At 54.0% G+C, this 24,793-nt stretch overlaps 1 protein-coding gene across 5 annotated transcripts in view; it reads left to right on the plus strand.

Annotated features, from left to right (window-relative positions):
* Positions 1-24,793, plus strand: part of LOC133354264 (E3 ubiquitin-protein ligase NEDD4-like) — a 123,463-nt gene that overhangs the window by 88,839 nt on the left and 9,831 nt on the right. For 2 of the 5 annotated variants that reach the window (XM_061570970.1, XM_061570968.1), the window contains 12 exons: positions 3,936-4,064; positions 4,851-4,967; positions 7,844-7,867; positions 11,599-11,814; positions 13,721-13,798; positions 15,961-16,015; positions 16,833-16,891; positions 17,535-17,600; positions 18,759-18,988; positions 19,753-19,874; positions 20,135-20,205; positions 23,096-23,191. In XM_061570970.1, coding sequence (XP_061426954.1) covers positions 3,936-4,064; positions 4,851-4,967; positions 7,844-7,867; positions 11,599-11,814; positions 13,721-13,798; positions 15,961-16,015; positions 16,833-16,891; positions 17,535-17,600; positions 18,759-18,988; positions 19,753-19,874; positions 20,135-20,205; positions 23,096-23,191 — 1,263 coding nt within the window. The remainder of the gene's footprint in view (positions 1-3,935; positions 4,065-4,850; positions 4,968-7,843; positions 7,868-11,598; positions 11,815-13,720; positions 13,799-15,960; positions 16,016-16,832; positions 16,892-17,534; positions 17,601-18,758; positions 18,989-19,752; positions 19,875-20,134; positions 20,206-23,095; positions 23,192-24,793) is intronic. The other 3 variants (XM_061570971.1, XM_061570969.1, XR_009756562.1) reach the window with 2 other exon arrangements.

The raw sequence follows: 24,793 nt of genomic DNA on the forward strand, positions 1-24,793 counted from the left end.
CTAGCCACTGTGGTGGTGATGATGAGAGAGAGACACGCAGACTCCAAATATACAGCAGGCGTCAGGGTCGGGATGGAACCCACGACCTCCTGTATACCAGGCGAGGTAGTTAACATCTCCTAGCCACAGTGATGATGATGAGAGAGAGAGAAACACGCAAACTCCAAATATACAGCAGCAGGCGTCAGGGTCGGGATGGAACCCACGACCTCCTGTATACCCGGCGAGGTAGTTAACATCTCCTAGCCATAGTGAGGCCAGGAACCCACGACCTCCTGTATACCCGGCGAGGTAGTTAACATCTCCTAGCCATAGTGGAGCCTCAAAGCCAGACGGGAGGGGATCCTGTCAGATTGTATCCTTGAGGGACGCGTCCACTGAGGGATGTGGCCGAAGGAAGGCAGCGATGGCAAGTTGTGGTGACATCAACAGCACTGGACACCGATGCCCTCTTGAATCGGACATTGAGTGCCCCTGGGAGCCACCCTGTGGGGCTGCCACTAAATGGGTGGGTTGGGGGGGCATCTGAGATTCTGGGGGGCTCGTGTGTTCAGGGCCCCCCCCCCCCCTCCACGGACTCAATTAAATCTGCACTGGTTCCAATAGTGCTCAGGTTCGCGGTTTGAATCCGGCAGGCTGCCCTGGTTAACGCTGCAGGTTTTCCAACAGTTGAACTGTCACACTGTCACCATCGCGGTGAACGCAAGAGATCCCGTGACGTCATTCGAAGAAGAGTCGGCCATTGTATGCTGGTGTCACGCTACAAATTTGGCCAAACTTAAACATTTTAACTTTCCCGGATAAATAAACGTTGTCGTAATCATACTAATAACGATAACAGCAGCGACAGAAATTAAAACAAACCCAAAAGAGAGAAAATAAGTAAAATAATAAATAAGCAGACAATACCCCTCCTAAAATTTTTATTGTTTTTTTTTACATGGAACAGTTTGAACAGTTTATTTAGAATTGCCCTGTAAGATAAGAAGCTCTTGAATCGGGTTTCATCAACAAAATATAAATAAAAACGTTTTCAACAGGTCGCAATTGTTTTTCATAAATACAATAAATATAGCAATGAAAAAAGTGAACAAATAAAAAATATGTAATATATTACTTAATTATATATTAAACTAAAGTGAACATTAAGATTAGAGAAACATATTGCAAAATAGTGCCTCTAGAGTGAGGAGTAAGATTAGATAAAATACTGCAAAACGAGGAATAGCAACGCCTTTGATAAAATAGCGTCCGTGTGCAAACAACAATTTTTCAAGTAACACCAGTAACCATAACAATCACCATGACATTGCACACATCACAACAGAACAGGACACATAAACAGAATTATAAAAAAACGATGGAAGGTACAGCATTTGGAAGAAGAGGCGAACTGTCTGCTTACTTGTCGTGCGAGAGAGAGAGAGAGAGGGGGGCACGGAGGAAGGGGGTAGTGGATGGCGTGGAAGCCGTGAAACGCTCAAAACCCCCCGTGGGCGTTCCTTGCTTCGCCCGTTGCCCGACGGGGGCGGCACTCGTTGGCCTGCGTCTCTGTTGGAGCGCGCCCCCCCCCCCACAGCCCCCACCCACCCCAGTTTATTTTCTTTCCATGAACTAATTTCCACCCCACGGGTTGATCGGGCCGTCACGAGCGTATTCCAGCCGTGCCATTGCGGTTGTTCGCCGGTCGGGAGGCACCTCGCGGTGGCAGGTCAAAACCCCTAGACGGGTGCCGCTCGGCAGTTCGGGCCCGACGCACACCCTCGCCGCCGTGCGACCTCACGACCTCCCGACGACACTTTTGGGCAGTTTGTCCCCTGTGACCAGAGGTCGCAACCGGGTACCCGATACCCGTACCCTACCCGATACCCGGCTACCCGTACCCGGCCGGGTACGGGTAGCCGTTTGCGACGCTGGTGCGGCCGGGTACGGGTAGGCCGTGAGTCACTGGTGAGTCACCGTTTGTCACTCATTTCGGGTAGGGTACGGGTACGGGTAGGGAACGGCTACCCGTACCCGGCCGGGTACCCATTTGCGACCCTGGTGCGGCCGGGTATGGGTACGGGTAAGGAATCAAAACCCGTTTGCGACCTCTGCCTGTGACCCCGCGGCCTCTTGTGCCGTCAGCCGGCGCGCAAATGCGAAGGGCCGCGTCGCGACGGCTGCGCGCTCCGCTACTCCTGACGCTATTGTTTGGCTCTACCAGCCACCTCGATGTCAAATGAGGGCCGTTGCTTAACGTCAACATCAGCCACACGGAGAAGGATAAGACTGAGATCTATAGATTCGCACTGAGACCCGTAGACTCACATAGAGACTCTTAGGCTCATACATGGATCATTATGAAGCACGCGTCATCACAGCGATACACTCCGCTACTCCTGTTACAATCATCTGGCTCAACAAAATTAGTGTTGCTCTCCAACACACCGGTGTTGCTGTACTAGTAACGAATTGGCACCTTCTGTTTACGTGACAAACCTTACTAATTGGCTGTGTCGGGTGGTGGCGGGTTTAACGACACATTTATATATTTATGCGATCTGACCCAAAAAAACCTCTATTATAGTGGTGATTCAGTAGGCAGTTTGCATTTCAGTCGGAGTCGAGTCGACGGCAACTTTCGAGGCTTCGGGCGAGTCCCAGTCGGTGAGAGGGGGGACCTAGTGAAGCCATCGTGAGCCGGGGGGGGGGGGGGGGGGGCGGCAGTCATGCTCATCGTCGCGCCTGCTGACCTTCCGTCCACTCGCAACCCCGACTCCGACTTAAAGCGTCCAACGACACTTTGTCGGCGAACAATTTTCGTCGCTAAAATCTCGCTTTGAACAAATTAACGCCATTCATGCGGTCGCATTTGGAATTCTGGGTGGACAGAGGCGGGGAGAGGGGGGGCGGGAGATATTGCAAGAGATTTGCCCGTCGTTTCAAACGTGGATGGGTATAAACCTCGTGCAGAATCCTCCCGGGACTCTTTAACCCTGCACCGCCACCACCGCTTTCATCGTCGTCATCATCAGCGCCACCGTCACCACCGCCGGCGCCACCGCCGCCGCCAGCACCGTCACCGCCACGGCCGCCGTCGCCGAGAGGAACCCCCACCTCGGCGGCGTGGGCGGTGGCTTCCCACAAGGGCTCGGGCTCGAAGCCTCGGCTATGAATAGCAACAAAACAGGCGGCTGACTCCAGTCAATGTTAAGTGGTTCGTGAACTTACATTCTTATAGCCGCCCGGCCCGACAGCCTACCCCGGCCCAACCCGGCTGTGCCCACCGCGCTTCGCCCCTCCGGCACCGGCTCACCCAATAGGGGGGTGGTGGTGGTGATCGGTAACCAGTGTGGGGGGGGGGGGGGAGAGATCGTGCACGATCGCTGGGCCACGTGCGGCCGGAGCGCCGCTGCATCCTGTGCGTCCGCCGACGGGCAGCGTCTGGCAGCTGTTGGTCAAAGGAGGAGAGCTTAGTTAAAACCGACGCCGGTCAAATGCGTCGAGATTTTCCACCTCTCCCCCCCCCCCCCCCCCCCCCCCAAAATGTTGCGTTTCGGCAAAATTTGGCAAAAGGTTCGGCGCCCCGTTCATGGTGTGGCCGCGGCAGGCGCTCGGCAGGTGTTGGTTGTCCTGTTTTGCCCTGCGTCTGCTCAACCGTAGCGGTTAGCACCCTGCGCTACGAATCCGGTGACCCTAGTTAGATTCCCGCTCACGGCCAACACCAGTGACGATTTATCTGTGCGTCCCCTAGGTCGTCTCGACCTCAAACGAGTACCTCGTGTGGTGTGTAAACGTCGCCACTAGGGAGACAAAGGCGGCCGGGCGTGGCACCTGGCCGCCCACCCTATTCGTGTACCGTGGCGGCTTTCATAGTTCCTCGCTTACAGTACTTGCCACAACAGTCCGTTAAAGACTATTTGGGGGATCTTTGTCTTTGTGCGTGCGTGCAGTTGGTTCCCCAGCTCTTCACCACGCCGGGCATGCCCCCCGGGTGGGAGGAACGCAAGGACGACAAGGGCCGCACGTACTTTGTCAACCACAACAACCGCACCACCACGTGGACACGCCCCGTCATGCAGGTCGGCCGTCACCCCCCCCCTCCACCGCCCCCCCCCCCGACTTGCCCCGCTGCGTCCCCTCCACCGCCACCGCCACCCAGCGCACCGCACGTCGCTTTATTGCCGCTGCGCCACTCATTCAGTCACTCGCTGGCTGACTCGATCACTCACCCACTCACTCACTCACTGACCCACACTGTGTGCCTGACGTGAAGTGGCCAGTCTAAGCCTGAGACGGAGACACACACTTGGAATTGGCCATGCGTTGTGCCATGAGTTCGACCTTGTTCAACAGGGACGAAATGTTGAGCTGGGTTTGTGCGTCGCACTGATGTCACCTACCCCCCCATACCCCCACCCCGGATGTGGATCCCACGCAAATGCGTGACTAGTGCTGGTTGTAAAAAAATAAACTGTAAAAACTATAAAACTAATGTTTGTCCTACCAGGTAAGGCCCACTGAGCTATACAGCTCCTTTTCAGAAGCGACCTGGCTATCACAAATGGAAGTTCAACGAAGTGGCTTATCACGTGGAAATGTATTGCAGCCGAATACTCTAAACGCGTGTTAACTCTAACTGTGGAGAGAAAAACCGGAGGACCCGGAGAAAAATCCACGCGACCACGGGGAGAGAGAGAGAGACACGCAAACTCCAAATATACAGCAGCAGGCGTCATCGGTCTGGATCGAACCCACGGCCCTCCTGCATACCAGGCGAGGTAGTTAACATCCTGCCACGCGGACCGTGGCGCCGCGATGGCTGTGGAGGAGAGACCTCGTTGACCTGCGACCTTTGCCCCCTGCAGCTGGTGGACGACGGGGTGCCGGTGGCCGGGGCGGTGGCGCCGGCCAACGGGGAGGCGGAGGTGCAGGTGCAAGTGCGGCGCCCGCGCAGCCTCAGCTCTCCCTCGAGCCCCCGAGAGGTGCGATGCTGGAACGCACCGCACTCGCACCACAACAGACTGCTGGGGCAAGCGCTGTTAGCGAGTAGCATTAAGGAAGGTCGGCACGGCGCACGGAGGGGACGGATGGCAAGCACCACGCCCGGTCGCCTTTGTTTCCCCAGTGGCGAAGTTTGCAGATCGCACCAGGTACTCATTTGAGACAGAGTCGAGCTAGGGGAGGCCCAGGATGGGTTCAGATAGTCGCTGGGTTCGTAGCGCGGTGCGCTAAGCGCTCCACCACTGCTCCCCACACCAATACACATGCTCACACCCACACACGCGCATGCACGCACTCACACACACGACTTCGTGGCCAACTCGTGTTGAAAAATATTTGCAAACGCGCTGCCAGGACATGCAGCTGGGGTTCAAACTCAGGTCACGTGGGCTCATGGTAACTCGGTGTCAAGTTGCAACGATGCCACCACAGAACTTGTGGCAGGCTAGGTGTGCTTCGAGGCCACATGATGTGGCCCACACCTAATTGGGAGGTCACAGGACAGACCCAAGTTGTTATAGGTTCACTGACTCGGGTGATTGACACGAACATGACACACACATGACACGCACATGCTCACAAACATGAACCTTGGCACAAAAAACACACTTTCATGCCATGAATTTCTCTGTAGTGTCATGAAATACGCTGAAATTGCTCTCAGTGGGGGGTCGATCCATCTATTCTGCTCTGCCCATAGTCTAGAACTCCATTTCCCCAGCCCTCCACGTGATTGACTCCCTTGTCCGTGTTCAGACCCAGGCTAAAGACCGTCATTCTGTTCCTATTTGGCCGCTATAAATTTCCACGCGGTAAGCCACTTCGTTGAGCTATCAAATGCGGCCATGTCGCGTCTGATAAATAGCGATGAGCTCAGTGGGGATTACCCGGTAAAATAGTTTATAGTTGTTTAAAAAAAATAGTTTTTAGTTTATGACTGATAGCCTCTCTGTAAAATAAACATGGCCGCTGTTTTTGTACCGCGCCTTGCTGTGCGGTGGCTGAGTAGACGCTGTACGAACTCAATCTGTACCCTATTGTACGCACGTTCGCTGCACATCACTCGCGAGTGCAGCTGTTTGCGGGAGGCTGGGACCCACGCGGCATTTAAGCGCACGCCGCGCTAGCTCGGTATGCGCCAGAGGACAATATTGATCCGCTATGCCATGGGGTTTCGTGGTGTGACGGGTCAGCACAGTGGACTTGCATTGCAGAGGTCACTGGTTCGAGTCAATCTCCTGGTGTGGAGCAAGTTTCTTAAATCCATCTACCACCACAATTTACCACAACCGTCTACCACCACCATCTACCACAACCATCTACCACCACCATCGACCACAACCATCTACCACCACCATCTACCACAACCATCTACCACCATCATCTACCACAACCATCTACCATCTACCACCTACCACCACCATATACCACCACCATCCACCACCACCATCTACCACCACCATCTACCACCATCCACTACCACCATCCACCACCACCATCCACCACCACCATCCATCACCACCATCTACTACCACCATCTACCACCACCATCTACCACCACCACCACCATCTACCATCTATTCCGACCACCGCGTGCAGTGAGGGAAGCCTGCGCCTTCCCCTTTATGGAGGGGGGGAACTCTCTTTGAGAAGCTGCCTCGAGCGGAAGGGCCCCCTCCACCGGCAGTGACTTTGAGCGAGCAATTGCAGGGCCGCACTGTTACCTTTCACGCGATACCCCCCAGAGTGGAGGTGGCAGGCGGTGGGGGGGGGGGGTGATGTCCTTTGCTCCCAATCGTAGCGATAACGACGCTGCCGACCGCCAATGCGCTCCCCGTTCCGTCTCGTGGTCGCAACAGACAAGCGGCAGCGACGAAGCCTGGCCCGGCGCGGGGCACGTTTTTTGCCCTTTTGAGAACGTGGACGCCCGCAATCGGTGCGGACGTCGAGAATCCACCGCCAGCGCCCATCGCCTGGATGGCGGCGGGAGGAGGGAGCGACGCCTGAAGGTCACGGCCGTTGCTCACGCGGAGTGATGGCGCGCGTCGTTTTAATGCCAATAGCGAGGACGTAAATGCTCTTTTTTTTTTCGCCCCCCCCCCTCCGCCCCACCGGCCGCCGACAGATTCGGCGAGCCGTCGCGATTCGGGGGTTGCGGATTCCGAGCTGTTGTAGCGTTCAGCGTTTTTGGTTACCCGCTGTCGCAGGCATATACCGACGGCGTCAACGGACGTAGGGTATGGTTCTCTTGCGCGCGTGATTTGCTTGCGGGCGTCGCGAGTTTGAGCATCGATGTTTGTCGGCGAGTCCTCCCACCCCGGCTGAATGGTGGTAACGGCAGCGGTAGCAGCACGCCACTGCAATGCAAGACTCTTGCTCGGGAGGATCCTGCAAAGATTTCGCAGTAGGGTGGCGATGTCGCTGCTGCCGCGGCAATTGCAATTGAGAAATTTGCAGGCAAAATTCTGAGCACAGGGATGTTTGGGAAAAATACCGGTTACATTGTACGTGGTTTACTTTTATTTTGACACTTGGAGGAAATCTGAGAATTCGGAAGAAATGCATTACACACCAGGGGGGGGGGGGGGGAGAACATTCACACTGAAATGCCGCAGTGAGTCGGGAATCTAACGACCCAGGCTCTTGTTGTTGTAGACTGTAGAGGCACGAGTTGTCACCACTGTGCCACCCCATGCAAGCCCCGTAAAGCCCTCCGACGCGTTCTCGTGATGGTACCGCACGTTGTTCCGGCACGATGCCCTGTCATTTCGCTTCTCCGTGCGTGCTGGTGGGGAGCTTTTTCAGCAACTTGCTGGACATGTGATTTATTTGTCGATGTCTCTCTTTGCCCCAGCAGTTGCTGCCCCTGCACAGCCTTCAGGTTCGATTCGTTCCCTTCACTCTCTCCTTGCAACACCTCTCTCTCACCTGCACCCACCTACCTGCCCGTGCTTCACGCCTTGCCAGAATCTCCTCCAAGACCCGCTTTTGCGGCCATTCGCAAGACCACCCCCCACCCCCCCATTACAGATGAATCGAAGATAATCCACCGGCGCAAGTGAGGCCTGGTAGCCCAGTGGGGTTTTACTAGTGCTGAGCTGTCACTGCTGTTACGAGTGAATTTGGATTTCAGATTCGGCCACGGGATTTCTCCGGAGCGGAGTGAGTTTGTGGCTTAAGCCAATGGCCTCAAACACACGAAAATTTTAATAATTGTTAAATGTATTTTTAAAAATCAGTTTGCCAAAATTTTCAATTTTGAAATGTATAAATATCAGCTCGACTTTCAGCACGTCACGTGGCACGCAGTGCAGCGCCCCCTGGTGTGAGGCTGGAAGAGGTCACTTGAAGGGATCTCAGAAATAGTTCCGTGACATCTCCTTCTGCGGGCCGTTCCCTTCCACGCGGGGCGATGCGCCCCTCTGCGAGAGGTCCGTACGGACACTCTGAGAATAAGGGTTTTTGGGAAAAGAGAAGCGCTTGGAAATTCACGAACCTCGCAAACACACGGAAGTACGCTGTGTGTGGTGTCACGCTTGCGCATTTGTGTATTTGGAATCCATCCACATCTGGCTTCCGCCGTTTCGTACTGTGTCCCATCGTCGTGCATGCCCGTGGTGACACTGTTTCATTGCCTGTTGTTGTTTTGTTGTTGTTGTCTATACAAAGTACGTACGTGGAGGCAAACACAGTGTCGACATAATCAACGTTTTTGGGTTTAGATCACGTTATTTATAAATGTGTCGTAACCCTCCACCACCCGACATGGCCAATCGGTAAAAAAGTGTCACGTTGACAAAAGACAAATAGTTCACTGCTTCAGCCCACCGGTGTGTTGAAGCGTGAAACCACAACATTTACAATTTTTTGAGTAGTACGACGTTTCGCTGGTAATTGCATCCAGCATCATCGGGCAATTCGCCAGAATGGTGAGGCTCTGCTCTGTCTCCCGTTCTTATATAGACCAAAAACGTTGATTATGAATAATATTGGTCGCGAAAGCCTGCTACGTGTTCAACTGACCGTGTCAACAGCTCGAGTGTTTTTAAAGGAGCGGTCGCAATCGGCGCTCCGCCGCACCCGAAGGGTGGAAAGCGAAGCGGTGGGGGGGGGGGTGAGCAGCTGCTCGTGGCGTCGTCCTTAATTGCCATGCACGCTTTTTAATGGCTTATCATTCCATCGAGGGAAACTGGTGAGAAGGAGGAGTTGACAGAGCGGACGGATGTTACAGAGGAGAGGACTGCACTCTTTAACGCTGGGAAGATGGTGTTACGTGAAGGGCGTAATTTCCAAATAGATCTCTCTGGGACGGCGACCAGGAATGTAATTCCGCACCCGGCACACCAGGTCCACCGTACTTCTCGCTCCGCGCTCCAGATTCTTGTCACGTGCCGCCGCTCCGGTCTTCTGGCAACCCGAACCAAAAAAAATTATTCAGTGAGAAATTAAGCCCCTGGCTGTGAGACTGAGACAAAATCAACACGAGAGACATTTGCTTTGAACCAAGTAGGAAGATAATTCGATTGTGGTTCTCCAGACTTTGTCACATCCGTCCCTTGGGAGATGATCTCATCTCGGGGCAAATTGTTGAAACGATATAATCCCGGTGTCGTTAAGTCGCGTCTCGCGGGTTTCAGCGTGCTTCAGGTTGGGGGACGTGCGGCCAGGTGAGGTCACGCGGGGGTGCTGGTAAGGCCAAGCGTCTGCGGTCGCTCCCTGGGGGTGCTCCTGCCCCCCCCCCTCCCCACCGCCATCACCCTTCGCCTGACACGACCGCCCTCGTGATACCGCCGCTACGTGCGTGCGAGAGCGTCCGTCCCCCAGCGGGGTGACATTCTGGGGTCGTCCTCCGCTCCATGTATTTTTTCAGCGGCAGTTCGAGCCAACGGCTCCATTCCGCTTTGGCCCAGAATCTGTCAATGACGGCTCGCGGTGACCGTGTCACCGCGATCGAAGAAGGGAATTTCGACCGTTGCCAAACGGTCCGAATGCAACGTAGAGCGGCGGGCGTGTTGGTTAGGTATGACGGAGAGAGGACGTGCTGGAGGCAGGGACCCCGGTGTGTGTGTGGGGGGGGGGGGGGGAGCACCGCTGGTGTCGACACGGAGAGATGAGTGATGTTCCCGGCGTCCGCCGCCGAGCGCAGAGGGCCAGCGGAGACGGGGGTTAAACAGCGTGGCTCTCCGGAGCCGTTCGACGCCGGCCCCTCGGTTTAAAATGGAAAATCGAGTCACGTTTAGCGGCGCAGAACGACGTTGACGCACGATGGATCCCGGCGGAAGGCGGGCAGGGGGGGCAGTGTCTGTGACGGGAGACGTTCAACCGTGGCAGGGGGCGGCGGACGGACGTAGCCATCAGAATCCGCGACAGAAAATGCTCCTTGGGCGTTGCCGCTGGGCTTGTCGGCTGTGCTCGTTTTTTCCCCCAGGAACGTATTGGGGGGGCAGCCGTCCTAGGAAGTCCATACGTTTTCCCAGGACGATAAATGTCCTGGTTTTTGTCAGTTGTGTAAATACGTACCACTCAAGGAAAATCATTTTTGGGCAGTTCTCTCCTCTGATATTGTGAGATATTCTTCTCCTTGTTTTCATGATATATGCCGGTAATTATTTTTATCTCAGAGGTGGCAACCCTAGTCGTGCCCACGTGGCTCGAGGTGGCGGCTTCGGCTATGATGACGTCCCATCGCTCGGGGGCGCCGTGGCAGCCCCGTGACACCGCACGTCAGGGTTCGCGTTTCGGCCGAGCGGGCCTGAACCTTGATTTTTTGGCTAACGTCGCTGAATCGCGTGCAGAGCATTAGCGCGAGACAGTGGCTGGGCTGGTGAGAACCGGCGGAGAGAGCCAGATCATGGCCGCATAATGGCGGTCTTTGCCAGCGATCGCATCGCTCGCATCGTAGCCCTGAGGGACAGACGAGCGTTGCTGTTGTTGTCGTAGCAAGAAAGATCTTTTTAATATATATATAAAAGGCATGAAGCAACAGTGATGAATTGAGTCATGGCCCATTTGAAAAGACGACGATGAATTTCCAGGCAGGTTCCAGCTCTGCTCCCCACTCTGCTCCTCCCTTCCTCCCCCGCAGCCCGTGACCCCATGACTCCGCTCGCAGCCAAACGTACGCCCTGCCGCTGAGTGGTGCCATCCGGTCGGGGGCCCGAGTGAGATGAGAGAAGAGACGTAGACAAGAGATAGAGATGTAGTGAGATGAGGGAAGAGGGGTGTAGATGAGATGGAGGTGGGAGAGACGAATCAGCTTTCGGCTAACCGTCGGGCAAGGACGGTCAGCGCATCGCGCGCTTTCGGATACGTGTCTGCGGCCGTCTGGAATGCTCTTCCGTCCCATATTAGGAAGCCACTGGAGCTATGCACTTTTAAGTCTAAATTGAAAATTAATTTCGTCGAACTGCTTTTTGTGCTTTGTCTGTCGTCCTTCTCCCGCACCTTCCGATTAGTGCGGTTGGCTACGTACGGTGCGGAAGAAGTCCGACACACATCCATGCATCTTAACTTGACGCAGCTTTGTTATGTTTACTGCTGTTCGAGCTGGTAGTTGATGCACCCCTATTTTGTGGCCCCTCGCGCCGCCGTCGCCGTTTCTGTGCCGCGCAGAACCTGAGGGAGGCGACGCAGCCCAAGCGGAACAGAGTTCCCTTCCCGTCGCCGCAGTCGCCCCAATTCTCGCCGGACGACTCGCCGCTCGGCTCGCCCAAGCAGCAGCACAAGCCGAGCTCCGGCACGGCGTTCATGCCGCCCGGCTGGGAGATGCGCTTCGCCCCCAACGGACGCCCCTTCTTCATCGACCACAACGCGCGGACGACCACGTGGGTGCGTACAGGGGGCGGGGGTCGCGCGTGCGCCACCTCGCGCGCACAGGGTCGCACCCACGCCACACACACGAACGAGATGGCTGGCAGATGCACCGCGTGTGACGTGCGCTGAACACTGGACAATGCAAAGACGACAAAGACCCTGCTCCCCGTGTAGCCTCAACAGGCTGTTGGGGCAAGCGCTGCTGTCGAGCGCCGATGAAGGCCGGCACTGTGGCACGCGAGGCATTGGGTGGCCAGCACCACGCCCGTCGCCCAGTGGCTCATGACCAGCTCTCTCTTGACATTGGAGGTCTCGCTTCAAATCAGTCGAGGGGTGTAAGTTTTCTATTGGCCGCATAGGTGAAGCCGTGTGGAAGCTGCCGAGCCTGTGCTTCCATAGGGCGTTCTGGGACAATTCGGCCACAGTTGTGCCTTCTCTACGCTTGCAAGACGTGGGCCCCTTCGTAGGAACGCCGGTGCCAGCATTAAACATTCAAGCTGGCCTGCCCACCATCCACACACTTCACACACACACACACAGTCAACGAGGATCCTTGCCTATGGACATCTGGCAGTTCACGAGCATTGGGTCAAGCAGGCCTCACTTTTCCTGACGAGGTACTGAATGTGGAAAATCGGTCCAGAGTTTGCTTGTGTTGAACCAATGCTGCTGCAATGATGCACTCTCAGAAATCTGCGTGGCTGATGGGATGTAAAAAAAACAAACGACCAAAAAATGTGCGCGGTCGCTGATGTTGTTACACCTCCACAGATCACACACGAGGCCACACCTCCACATAGCTCTGTAACAGGAGGAGGATGTTGTGGCTGCGAGTTGGATGAACCGAAGGGAGTGGCACGGCCTCTTCCCGCGAGAGTTAATCTGATGGATCAGCTGATCAACAGAGGGTCCACCTTCCACTATGTGTGCAGTATAACAAAGACAAATATTCCCCATATAGCCTTAACATTCTGTTGGGGCAAGTGCTGTTAGCGAGCACCTATGAAGGCCGGCACAGCACACCAAGGGGTGAGCGGCCAACACCACGCCCGGCCGCCTTTGTCTCCCCAGTGGCGATGTTTTCACAAAAAACAAAAACTCCCCTCACCTCTTTTCACCGCGCGTGTGGCGCGCTCCGGTCACGTGCGTACGCGCACGTCATCGGAACGGAATCGGAATAAAAACTGACGGAATGGGAAAGGGTTTTAATCGACGAATCGGCCCTGTTCGTATCATCAAGTTCACGAACGATACTGTCGGTGAGGGGCATGGCTCGCAGCTAGAGGCGGCGGGGGGCATGTGGAGCTGGGGCCAGAGTTCGCAAAATTCTCTCGCGACGTGTCGCGGGCGGGCTTCGGCTGTAGCACGATCCTCGACGTCGTAGGATAAAATGTATCGTACGTCGGAAGTAGCTGTGGATGTCGCAGTGCGAACATAACTCTCACGAGAGATATTGCGAGGGGTTACGTCGTGACCTGCACTAGACCGGCCAATCGCCTTGTAGGGAAACAACCCCCCCCACAATGCAACGTGGCCCGCATGAAGCCATCACTCTGTTCTCAGCAGCTGCTCTTTGTCGGAGGTACGTATTGTTCATGTTAACAACGTCAATGATGTTAATTACAGTTTTTTAGTCCTTCCGCCGCACCTCCGATTAGCACGGTTGGCTACGTACGGTGCACACATAGACCCTGATCGCTCGTTAAAAATGTTCGTAACTTTTACGACACCCAACATCGAGTCACGGCAACCTCTTATTCTTTAACGGAACTTACGACATTGTTCCGATGTCGTGCACACTCTGACCCCTGGTTGCCCTGCACCTGCCTGTTGGACTGCCGATGCCGATGCCGCCGCTGCTGCTATGAGCGCCACTGCATGTGCTGTGCGCTGTGCTCGTGTGCGTGTGCGCTGACGGCAGGACGACCCGCGGTTAAAGGTTCCTGTGCACATGCGGACCCGGCCTAGTCTGGACCCCTCTGAGCTGGGGCCCCTGCCTGTGAGTGTCATGCCAGCGGTGTGCGTTTGTGTGTGTGTGCATGTGTGTGTCTATGTGTGTGTGCATGTGTGTGTCTATGTGTGTGTGTGTATATGTGTGTGTGTCTGTGTATGTGTGTCTATGTGTGTGTGTGTGGCTGTGTGTGTGTGTCTGTGTGTCTATGTGTCTGTGTGTGTGTGTGTGTGTATATGTGTGTGTGTCTGTGTATGTGTGTCTATGTGTGTGTGTGTGTCTGTGTGTGTATATGTGTGTGTGTCTGTGTATGTGTGTCTATGTGTGTGTGTGTATCTGTGTGTCTGTGTGTGTGTGTCTGTGTGTGTGTATCTGTGTGTCTGTGTGTGTGTGTCTGTGTGTGTGTCTATGTGTGTCTGTGTGTGTGTCTGTGTGTGTGTCTGTGTGTATATGTGTGTGTCTGTGTGTGTGTCTATGCTATGTGTGTGTGTCTATGTGTGTCTGTGTGTGTGTCTATGCTATGTGTGTGTGTCTATGCTATGTGTGTGTGTGTCTATGCTATGTGTGTGTGTGTCTATGCTATGTGTGTGTGTGTGTGCATGTGTGTGTCTATGTGCGTGTGTGTCTGTGTGTGTGTGTCTATGTGTGTGTGTATATCTGTGTGTCTGTGTGTGTATATATGTGTGTCTGTGTGTGTGTGTCTGTGTGTGTGTCTATGTGTGTCTGTGTGTATATGTGTGTGTCTGTGTGTGTGTCTATATGTATGTGTGTGTATGTGCATGTGTGTGTCTATGTGTGTCTGTGTGTATATGTGTGTGTCTGTGTGTGTATATATATGTGTGTCTGTGTGTGTGTGTCTGTGTGTGTGTCTGTGTGTGTCTGTGTGTGTGTCTATGTGTGTCTGTGTGTATATGTGTGTGTCTGTGTGTGTGTCTATATGTATGTGTGTGTGTCTATATGTGTGTGTGTCTATGTGTGTCTGTGTGTGTGTGTGTCTATATGTGTGTGTGTGTCTATATGTGTGTGTGTGTCTATATGTGTGTGTGTCTATGTGTGTGTGTCTGTGTGTGTATATGTGTGTGTCTGTGTGTGTGTCTATATGTATGTGTGTGTGTCTATATATGTATGTGTCTGTGTGTCTGTCTGTGTGTGTGTGTGCGACGAACGCCCTCACGCTAGACATAGCCCCCAGCCCTAACCAAAACCAAACGATCAACCTCATGCTGATGTAGCCAGAGCCCCTAACCCTCAAACTAACCCTACCGCTAGCCCTTATCCTCAACCTAACCCTAGATCGCATTCTCATTCCAACCCGAACATTAACCAACTCGTAACCATAACCCTAATGGTAACCCCACCCTTAACCCCATCCTCTTGTCTCCAACTCGCATCCCTAACCCCAACGCCAACCCTAAACCTGCCGGTGAGAAACCGCCTGAACACCGCCCGCCCTCCGTCACCATCTCTCCTCCGACCTCACCCCGCGGTGGCGAGGGTTTCGTCCGAACCGATTCCGCTCTCGATCTCGGTGCATGCACCGTAGGTGTGGCGGGCAGGGGGGGGGGGGGGCGGGGGTGAATTTAACTGTGTCGTTAAACCCGCCACCACCACAATTTCTCGTCAAAGCCAATTTGAAAACGACTGTCCGCACACGAGAGGGCGCGGCGATGGACTGACGGCCACGCGGCGGCTCCGGGGTTAGCGGGCCGCGTCAGAGTCCGCCTGCGGGCTCTGACGCGGGGAGCTTGCGCCCTCCAGAGGTTCTGCTGTGCTGGCTTCGTCTGAATAACGCGAGCCGCTGAGGCGGTTTTGGGCCCCCGTGACCCACCGCGACCACCCACCACCACCACCCACCGCCACCACTCACCACCACCACCCACCGCCACCCATTGCCACTCGTTGCCACCCACCGCCATCACTCACCGTCACCACCCACAACCACCACCCACCGCCACCCATTGCCACTCGTTGCCACCCACCGCCACCACTCACCGTCACCACTCACAACCACCACCCACCGCCACCCATTGCCACTCGTTGCCACCCACCGCCACCACCCACCACCCACCACCCACCGTCACCCATTGGCACTCGTTGCTACCCACCGCGTACCCTCGTCCGTGAGTGGCACTCACGCAGCCCCCCGTTGAGCCTCTCGCCGCTGCCGTGCGCTCTGAGCGAGACGTTTGCCGTCCCCTCCCTGTCCGCAGCCCGGCTGGGAGGAGCGGGTGCACACGGACGGGAGGACCTTCTACATCGACCACAGTAAGAGGCGCTACGGCGGCCGCCACCGCAACCCGGCGCACCGCCCTCGCCACGTCGCTCCACTCGCGCTCGTCACGACGTCCAGCCGGGGGCGGATTACTGCCGTTCGAACGATCACTCTCTCTCGCTCGCTCGCTCGCTCTCGTACGGCCGATGGTGTTTGCAGAGCAACAACTGCGATGTCGCGTTCGGGCGGTGGAGCCAGATAACCGTGTCAGAAGCGGTAGCGGAGTGCTTAGCTGCGATGTCTCCGTCGTATATGTGGATCGGGCGTTGCGTCGTTACATGTTGCACGGTCTGTTCTGGATTACCACAGTCGCGCACGCCTGGAGAGTTTTTAATTTTACATTTGTGCATCAGGCGTCCGCATCTACTGCCATGGTTTGTGCAGTGGATGCGGTTTAGGGTGGACCATGAGCTTCGTGGAAAATCTAACCCAGGGATCTTCTGTGTTGTGTCTTTCACAAGGTGTTTGTTTACGAGTTATTTTGAACTCTTATCTTCATGTTTACAGCCTAAGCTGGTGACAGAAATGTACACTTTTCCTATAGTGGGAGTGTGAGTTTATCAATAAGATATAACACTGATGACTTCCACACAAAGCGGGTTGACCCAGCCCCAGCCAGGCTTTGAACTCGCGACCTTCCGATTGCGAGCAGTCAGCCGGCCGGCTCGCTGACGGTGGTGGTGGTGATGGTGCCGGCTAAAACGAGCCAGGCGGAGTCGCTGGTGTATCACTCCGGCGTGGTAGTCGTCCGCCGGAGGTTGTTTGAGCGGTAGGCGTCTAAATGCACTTTGATGAATGTGTTTCGTTCAGACACCAAGAACACGCAGTGGGAGGACCCAAGACTGCAGAGCCCGGCGATCACGGGCCCAGTGAGTGGCAGCACTTGGCAAGGGCACCTCATGTTTTGCCTTGGACCGTCACGGTGGCCAGATGTTAACTACCTCGCCTGGTGTGCAGGAGGTCATGGGTTCGATTTCCGATCATGATGCCTGCATGTTCTCCCCGCGGCCGTGTGAATTTTTATCCGGGCGAGGTAGATAACATTTCGCCAACGGGGTGCCTCGGTAGAAAACTGGGCAACTTTTTTCAAGCGTTGCCCAGAATTCGGCGACTTAAAAAAACACAACAATGCTGGAAGGATTTGCCTGGGCGGCCAAACGCGTTTGCGCCACCCCCGCCCGACGACGTCGTGACTCATGGGGTCAGCTCATTGCGTGGCCCGAAGTGAACGTTGCTATCGCCAATTCCAAGGGCAAAAAAACGCACGTTGGAAAAAAGCGTTCAAGGATACACGCGTACGCACGATTTTATTCCTCGTGCCTTCAAAGCTCCGCTGCCACTTTGACAGTGCCGCCTTAAGCCCCTTCCGGCGCTGCTCAACGAGCGAGAGACTTGAAAATGAAATATCCCTTCGCGGGGCGAATTTGCAGGTGAAGTATTTTTGGAACGCATGAATATAATGCTTTTTGTTTCTCCAAAAGACTGAGAGCGGCGTTTTCGTGCTTCCCGCAGGCCGTGCCATATTCACGGGACTACAAACAGAAGTACGACTTCTTCCGGAAGAAACTAAAAAAGCCGGTGAGTGGGGGAGGCAGGGGAGCTGCGTACAATCTCTGCCTCCCCGTGCAAGGGGGTGGCGTGCACACAGACAGCGCTCGCTCGAACGGTGACGGCGGCGCTCACGGCGGTGGCAATCGCGAAAGGTGGCACCCATGACGTTTGTGGCCGGGAAGATGCCACGTCACGATGGAGGTGCTCGTCCAGTGGCGTCGCCGTCGGGTGTGCAGGCAGTGCAACTGCACCTGTTTTGTGGGGGGGGGGGGGGGGGGCATGGATGTTATTGTTTTGTGGGGGGGGGGCCCTCTGTAGATGAGATTCCTTCCCTTGACTGTTTCACCTACCACCCGTGCCTGATGATGCCAAACGCTCCGCTGTTGTCCCCCTGAGTTATTTCAGTTCTGGGTTTTGAATGTGAGGCCACGAATTGTGAAGCTATTTCAAAGTTCCAGCAAACAAACTACGTTATTTTTATTGTTTACCAGGCAAGGCCCAACTGAGCTATTAAGCTCTTTATCAGATGCGACCTGGCCACAAATGATAGCTCAACGGAGTGGCTTTTCACAGTGGACATGTGTCGCAGCCAAATGCTCGAAGTTCACGTTTCTAATCTCGGCACACGACCGGCAGAAAGCACGTAGAGTTGCTGTGACTACGATGGGCAAATGACACCTTCGGGTTCATCACATCGTTACGGTCTCAACAGTAATCCGACTCGGGAGCGTTGATTGCGAGATCTCAAGCCTGCACGGGCTCTTTGACGTGGAAGACCCTGTGGTCAAGGTGGCCATGAAACGCTCTTCCTTTCGATATGAGGGGGCCACTGGGAGCTATGCCCTTTGAAACCATCGAGATTTGAAAACTCACTGCTTTAGAACCGCTTTTTGTGTGTTCAGTTTGTTAGTTTGTTGGCCTTCACCCACACGGTTGGCTGCGTACGGCGCGAAAGAAGCTCAACGTACATGAGTACGTGCAAAAATAAAACGGAGGGATAAAAGCGGCGGACATTTCTTGTGGCGGGGAAAACGGGCGCGGGGGATGGGGGGGCGGCTGGCGGTGGCGTTCAAAATCCGAAGCCCTGCGACCACCCCCCTTTCACCCCCGATGACGACGACGACACAGCGGCCTCCCGCTCGCGCTAACGCACGGCTGGGCCCGCGGCTTCCCCCTCGCTCGCAGACGGACGTGCCGAACCGCTTCGAGATGAAGCTGCGCCGCGGCAGCATCCTGGAGGAGTCGTACCGACGCATCATGGCGGTGAAGCGCACGGAGTTGCTCAAGGCGCGCCTCTGGATCGAGTTCGAGACGGAGAAGGGGCTCGACTACGGCGGCGTCGCACGCGAGTGGTTCTTCCTCATCTCCAAGGAGATGTTCAACCCCTACTACGGGCTCTTCGAGTACTCGGCCACGTGCGTACGCTCGCTTGGTTGTGTGCCTGTTGCCCCCTCGCCACCCGCCACTCCCCACCCGCCCACCCCCAGTGATGTTCACTGCTGGGCGCGCGCATCATGGGGCGAGGCGGAGGATCCCGTTGCGTTAGCGTGGAGCGTTGAGTGGTGATGGGATTCGGTTTCTTCCAAGCTACCGATTCGATGAGTAGAGAGCGGGTGCGTTGGAAGAGCATGATCACTCACAGAAGATGTTGTTGTCCTGCTTATGTTTGAGAGTAGGCTGATTATATGGACGACAAACTCTCCGTGATCATCAGCGTCGTCGTCACCGCCGCACAAAAAACGCGATAAAGTCTGTGTGTTGCGGTGTCAAAGTGATGTCGCCAGAGTCCCATAAGGATTGTAACTATAATGCATTGTTCTCGTCGATGGATCTTCAAACTCATTTCGGACGCGCAGCCTTGGTTGTGTACCCGTGTTAATTCTGACGTCGCAAATTAGTGACGAAAATATTTGTCAACGGAGTGTTTGTTTGAATTTTAATCAATTGTGCCGAGTGGACGAAAGTCAACGAGCTCTTACAAAAATAATAACCTAGCTCAATTGAAGAAACGCATTACCTTTCATATTTTCCAACTTCGAATTTTTTTTGCTTTCATTGCCGGTCGCTGGAAGTTTTGGGCCTTTGGGCCCGTTTTTAGCAACCGTGTGTGTATATAAATAAATAAACAAATAGATAACCACAATGCCCTTTGACCCCCTGGGGCCATGCCACATCGTAGGGACAACTACACGCTGCAGATCAACCCCAACTCTGGCCTCTGCAACGAGGAGCACCTCTCCTACTTCAAGTTCATCGGGCGAGTCGCCGGCATGGCGGTCTACCACGGCAAGCTCCTGGACGGTGAGAGTCGGCGCGTCCCAGCGAGGGATCGTGGTGCGGCAGGGCCGTTGCAGCACTAACACTCCTGCCTTGCAGCAAGAAATACCTGGGTTCGATTCCTGAATCGGGTGCCTTTATGTGTAGGTTTTGTATGTTCTCGTCCCGGAAAACCCTTTCCGGAGGCAACAGCAAATCGAGGCTTCAGTAGCGAGCTGTTGCTGCTGCTATTGCTGCTGCTGAGGATTTTGAGCGGGACGTGCCTGCCTGGCCGTGTATTGCAGGGTTCTTCATCCGCCCCTACTACAAGATGATGCTGCAGAAGCCCATCACGCTGACCGACATGGAGTCTGTGGTGAGCCAATGCGCGCGCGTGCGTCCCTCCGTCCTTTGACGTCCATCTATCTCCCCTGGTCCCATGGCGTGTTTTGCACTTGGAGGGCTTCGTCTCAGGGCTCGGTTTTAAACCCGGCTGTGTCCAGGTCAGTGCCCTGGAGGACCATATCCAGTGCTCCTCTCGCTAATGGCTGTGGCTACTGCCAGTCACGTGTGGTTGATTCTGGGCGTCCGCGTTGTTTCACTCAGTTCGCCAGCATTCTTACAGATCTGGGTGAACGTAACGTAGCGGCCCCGTGGTTCTATCCACCGCTGGACAAAGTTCCGCCCTGCGCCGTATTGGCCTTGGGGAATTTCTTTGTCGTGTTTTCGGGGCCGCACCGTGTGTCACTTGGTGTGACGTGCATCATATCGCTCCCCGTGCGAAACTGGATTCAAAATCCTCGAGAAGCACGTGCAGTGAAACGTTGGACAGATACCTAACCAGGGGGAATCTCAAGAGGCCAGGATGAGGCCGGCGTTTCGTGTGTTCGTTTCTCCGTGTGTAGGGGTAAAAAGTAAATACAATAGTCAGTAGTATCTAATATAGAGTCAGTAGTATATTCACACATCAGTGGGGGCGACGGGCGAGGCGAGTGTTGTACGATTACATTCACAACTTAAACTCTAGGGATGTTCATCGAGTCAGTTTCAATGAGGACAGAGATGCTAGAATGAGACGCCAAGCTGACGAAACTGGTTCCAAAGGAGGTGGTTCAAAAAGAGGTCGTTCCAAACGCTCTGGGGCAGCTACATTTGTAGAAACCCAATTGAGTAACTTGTGGGTAATTTGGAGAATGTTGACCCTGACGCTGGCACACTGATGGCCCACTTTTGAGAGGCGACAGTGAGGGCATCTTTAACATCCACACTCTTCTTCTTGGTTCTTTCGGTAAAGTCACGTAGAAGACAGAGTCAGACAGTCAGACTCTGTCTTCTCGACAGACCTGTTCTCCACCTGAGGACGGCTGCTTGCGTTGTGGCCGAAACGTCGTGAGAATTATTTTATTATGTTTTATTTTTATTATTTTATTATTTTCATTCTACATGACTTTACCGAAAGAACCAAGAAGATTAATCCCTGCAGTCACGAAAGCTTTAAATCGAAATCCACACTCTTGCAAGTTGCACAGAACACCCGTGCAAAACCTACTCGGTGTAGGCGTGCCAGTGGCATGGTGGTTACTTTGCCATTCTTCACCACGCCAGTCAGCGTGCTCAGTGCGGGGGTGGGTGACCCAGGCCCGATGAGGCTTCTGGTGTTAACCGCGGCAGGGAATCGAACTCAGGTCGCCGGGCTTCGTCGCTTGCGCGCAAAACCTGCCGCTCCGACGCTCCGCCCAATGCCGTTGCACGAATTACGGCCAAACGTTGTGCCTCTTCGCAGCCGTAATAAGATCGGCCGGCTCTTGGGATTTAAAAATACCACCCGCGCCGTGTGTTTTGACACGCCGCGGGTCGGGCGAGCCGTGCTGGCAGGGCGCACTATTTGTTTTTTAAAGCCAAGATGGTAAGAGCGCAGAATCCGTGGAATGTGAAGGGGGCCCTACAGCCTGGTCGGCTGTCCGCTGCACCCGCGATGGGACGCGCTGCATTTCCTGTCAGAGGTCGCAAACGGGTTTTGATTCCTTACCCGTACCCGGCCGCACCAGGGTCGCAAACAGGTACCCGTACCCGGCCGGGTACGGGTAGCCGGGTATCGGGTAGGGTACGGGTATCGGGTACCCGGTTGCGACCTTTGTGTCCTGTATTCCCCGCCCCACCCACTCCGCACAGTGGCAGAACACGGGTTTTAGGTGTTCACCCAGCAGTGGATAGACCCTGTGTGGTGGCACATCACTTGTTTATACATATACATACATTTAGATATTCATCCAGCGATGGTGGCTGATACCGGTTCGGGGATTAACTCAGCCCATAATACACCCCGGGGTAGATAAAATAGCAAACCACTTTGTGGAGGAGTCAACAGTAGCTGTCCTGTGGATGGACTCTGCCCCCCACCGGAAGGAATGGGGAGTTTCCACCACTGGCTCAGGGCTGTAGACAGACGTCGATTACCGTCTCAATGCTTGCTTAGGCAGGAAATCATTTAGACTTTTGACGTTTTGACCACAAGCAGATGGTGCCAAGGGCCGGTTCAGATTCCACTCACGGCTTACGTTGGCCGTGGCCGGGAACACAATTCAAGTAGCCGAGTTGAGAGCTTAGTGCGCGAACCACTGTGCCACCGCTCCACTCCATTTATAGATGGGTCTGATGTTACATTGACCGTTTTGATAGGTGTTGCATTTGCACAAATATACACCCGATAAATGTAATAATAATTTACAAAGAATTGAATAATGAATTGTATTTAAAGGGCACAATACAAGTAGATACTATCATGTGCAGAGTGCCAGCTTTCAGGCTTGCTTTGTGTACAGTCTCTTAAGTTTCTGGCTTCCTTATCTCAGTGAAGGCTTCTCCCAAAACTGACAATTCCCGGGGCCTTCGTCTCATTCTGGACCGAGTCTCCTGCCGTCTTCTGGAGCGTTTGTTTCGGTGCCGATTCTCATGGAAGTCTACGTACACACGCGTGTGCGCACATACACACGCGCGTGTGTACATATGCGCGTGTGTACGTACGTGTGTACGTACGCGCGTGCGTGCACGCGTCCCACTTGGTGCCACAGCCTTTCGCGCGCCATTAAAATTCTGAACGTTCCGAGTTATGATTTATCCAGCGCCGTCGCATTAGCTCGCTATTTTGGTGTAACGCAAGGAGCTCGCTCGCTCGGGGAGAGCGCGAGAGCGAGAGCGAGCGAGCGAGGGGAGGGAGGGGGAGGGAGCGGGAGAGAGCGTCTCTATAAATACCCTCTTGCTTGCAGGACAGCGAGTACTTCAACTCGCTCATGTGGATCCTCGAGAACGATCCCACGGACCTCGACCTGCGCTTCTGCATCGACGAGGAGCTCTTCGGGCAGGTGCGGAGCGAACACACTCCACGGCGGCGCTCTGAGGAACGTCTCCCGCGACAATCCTCGCCAATAACAAATTTAATTAATCATTATTGTCATTTTACTCTTCGGTTCTTTCAGTAAAGTGACGTAGGTATAAAATAAAACAAATCACGACGTTTCGGGCGCAACACAAGCGTCCGTAATCACCCGATTTATTTTATTTTATACCTACGTTTGAACCGGAGATCAAACAAGTTTGGAGATTTACTGAGCAGTTCTTCATTATTCCGCGTTTTCTCTTGTTTTTTTTCTTTTGCTTGCTCCACTCTCAAACATCTTCTTCTCCGGCATGGTTCATCTCAAAGGGTGAAACAATTGGTAAACATTGTTATTTTAATTTTAAAAAGCCATGCAATTATACTAGTACTCCTTGGTTCTTTCGGTAAAGTCACGTGACTTTACCGAAAGAACCAGAGAGTATGGATTCCTGCAGTCACGAAAGCTTCAAATCAAGATTATTGTGATTTTGATTTAAAGCTTTCATATGCTTGGTTATTTTGGTAAAGTCACGTAGAAGGGAAATAATAAAAAAATAAAGCATAATAAATTATCACGACGTTTCGACTGCAACACAAGCAATCATCATCAGGTGTGAAATCCACAGCAAGAAAATTTGAAAAAAAATATCATCATCACCACACCTGATGATGATTGCTTGTGTTGCAGTCGAAACGTCGTGAGAATTTGTATTGTTTTATATCAATATTATTTTATTATTTCCCTTCTACGTGACTTTACCGAAAGAACCAAGAATATTATTGTGATTGTTCATGAGGCTTGTTTACTCAGGGGTAAAAACCTCACCGACTCTTTTTAAGGGAGGGTTGAGATAAATCTTCGCTAATAATAATAGTAATAATTCAAATTCATAACTTGCATTATAAATGTGAATTATTATTAAGCAAGGGGGCGACCACCCCGCTGTGTGTTTCCCAGTTGAGTAATTTGCGGTATCGATTTTCAGATTCGGTCATTGTGGAACATGGTGCTGAGCCGTAATAAAAAGAGTGAGGGTTTGCTTTTATCCGACATCGTTCTTGCAAAATTGCATCTTTGAAACGCTGTAGAATCAGCTTTTGCACAGGGGCGCTGGGGAAACCGCCGACAAGCAGGGAAGGCACCCAGAACCGGCGCCAACAATTATCCAAGCTCTGCAGCCCTCGATTGGGATGTTTGCCACAACTCCATTAATGAATGTTTATTCACGTGGCAGGAGACCGTAGTACCTGGAGAAAACTCACTTGTGTGAGGCGAGGTGGGGGGGGGGGGCTGGCGGGGAACAAGGGAGTGGAGGGAGGAGGAAGGGTGGGGGGGGGGGGATGTAACACTATTTTTCCGTAATGATGGAATCTAGGAATGTAATCCACTTGCTGTACTGCCATCACACCCTGGAAAGCCAGGATATGGTGGCGCCGATGCCCTTTGGGTAGAGAGCTCAGCGTATCCGGTAGGGGGGGGGGGGGGACGGTGATTTAGAGAAACGGAGGCTTTTAAAAGCCGCGTGACGCCAAACCAAACGTGCCGGGCCCGTCCTCGGCGCAAGTCGTCACCGGAACGTGTGAGCCA

Source organism: Lethenteron reissneri, chromosome 46 (genome assembly GCF_015708825.2).
Source record: "Lethenteron reissneri isolate LAM-NWPU_2019-01 chromosome 46, ASM1570882v1, whole genome shotgun sequence".
NCBI lineage: Eukaryota > Metazoa > Chordata > Hyperoartia > Petromyzontiformes > Petromyzontidae > Lethenteron > Lethenteron reissneri.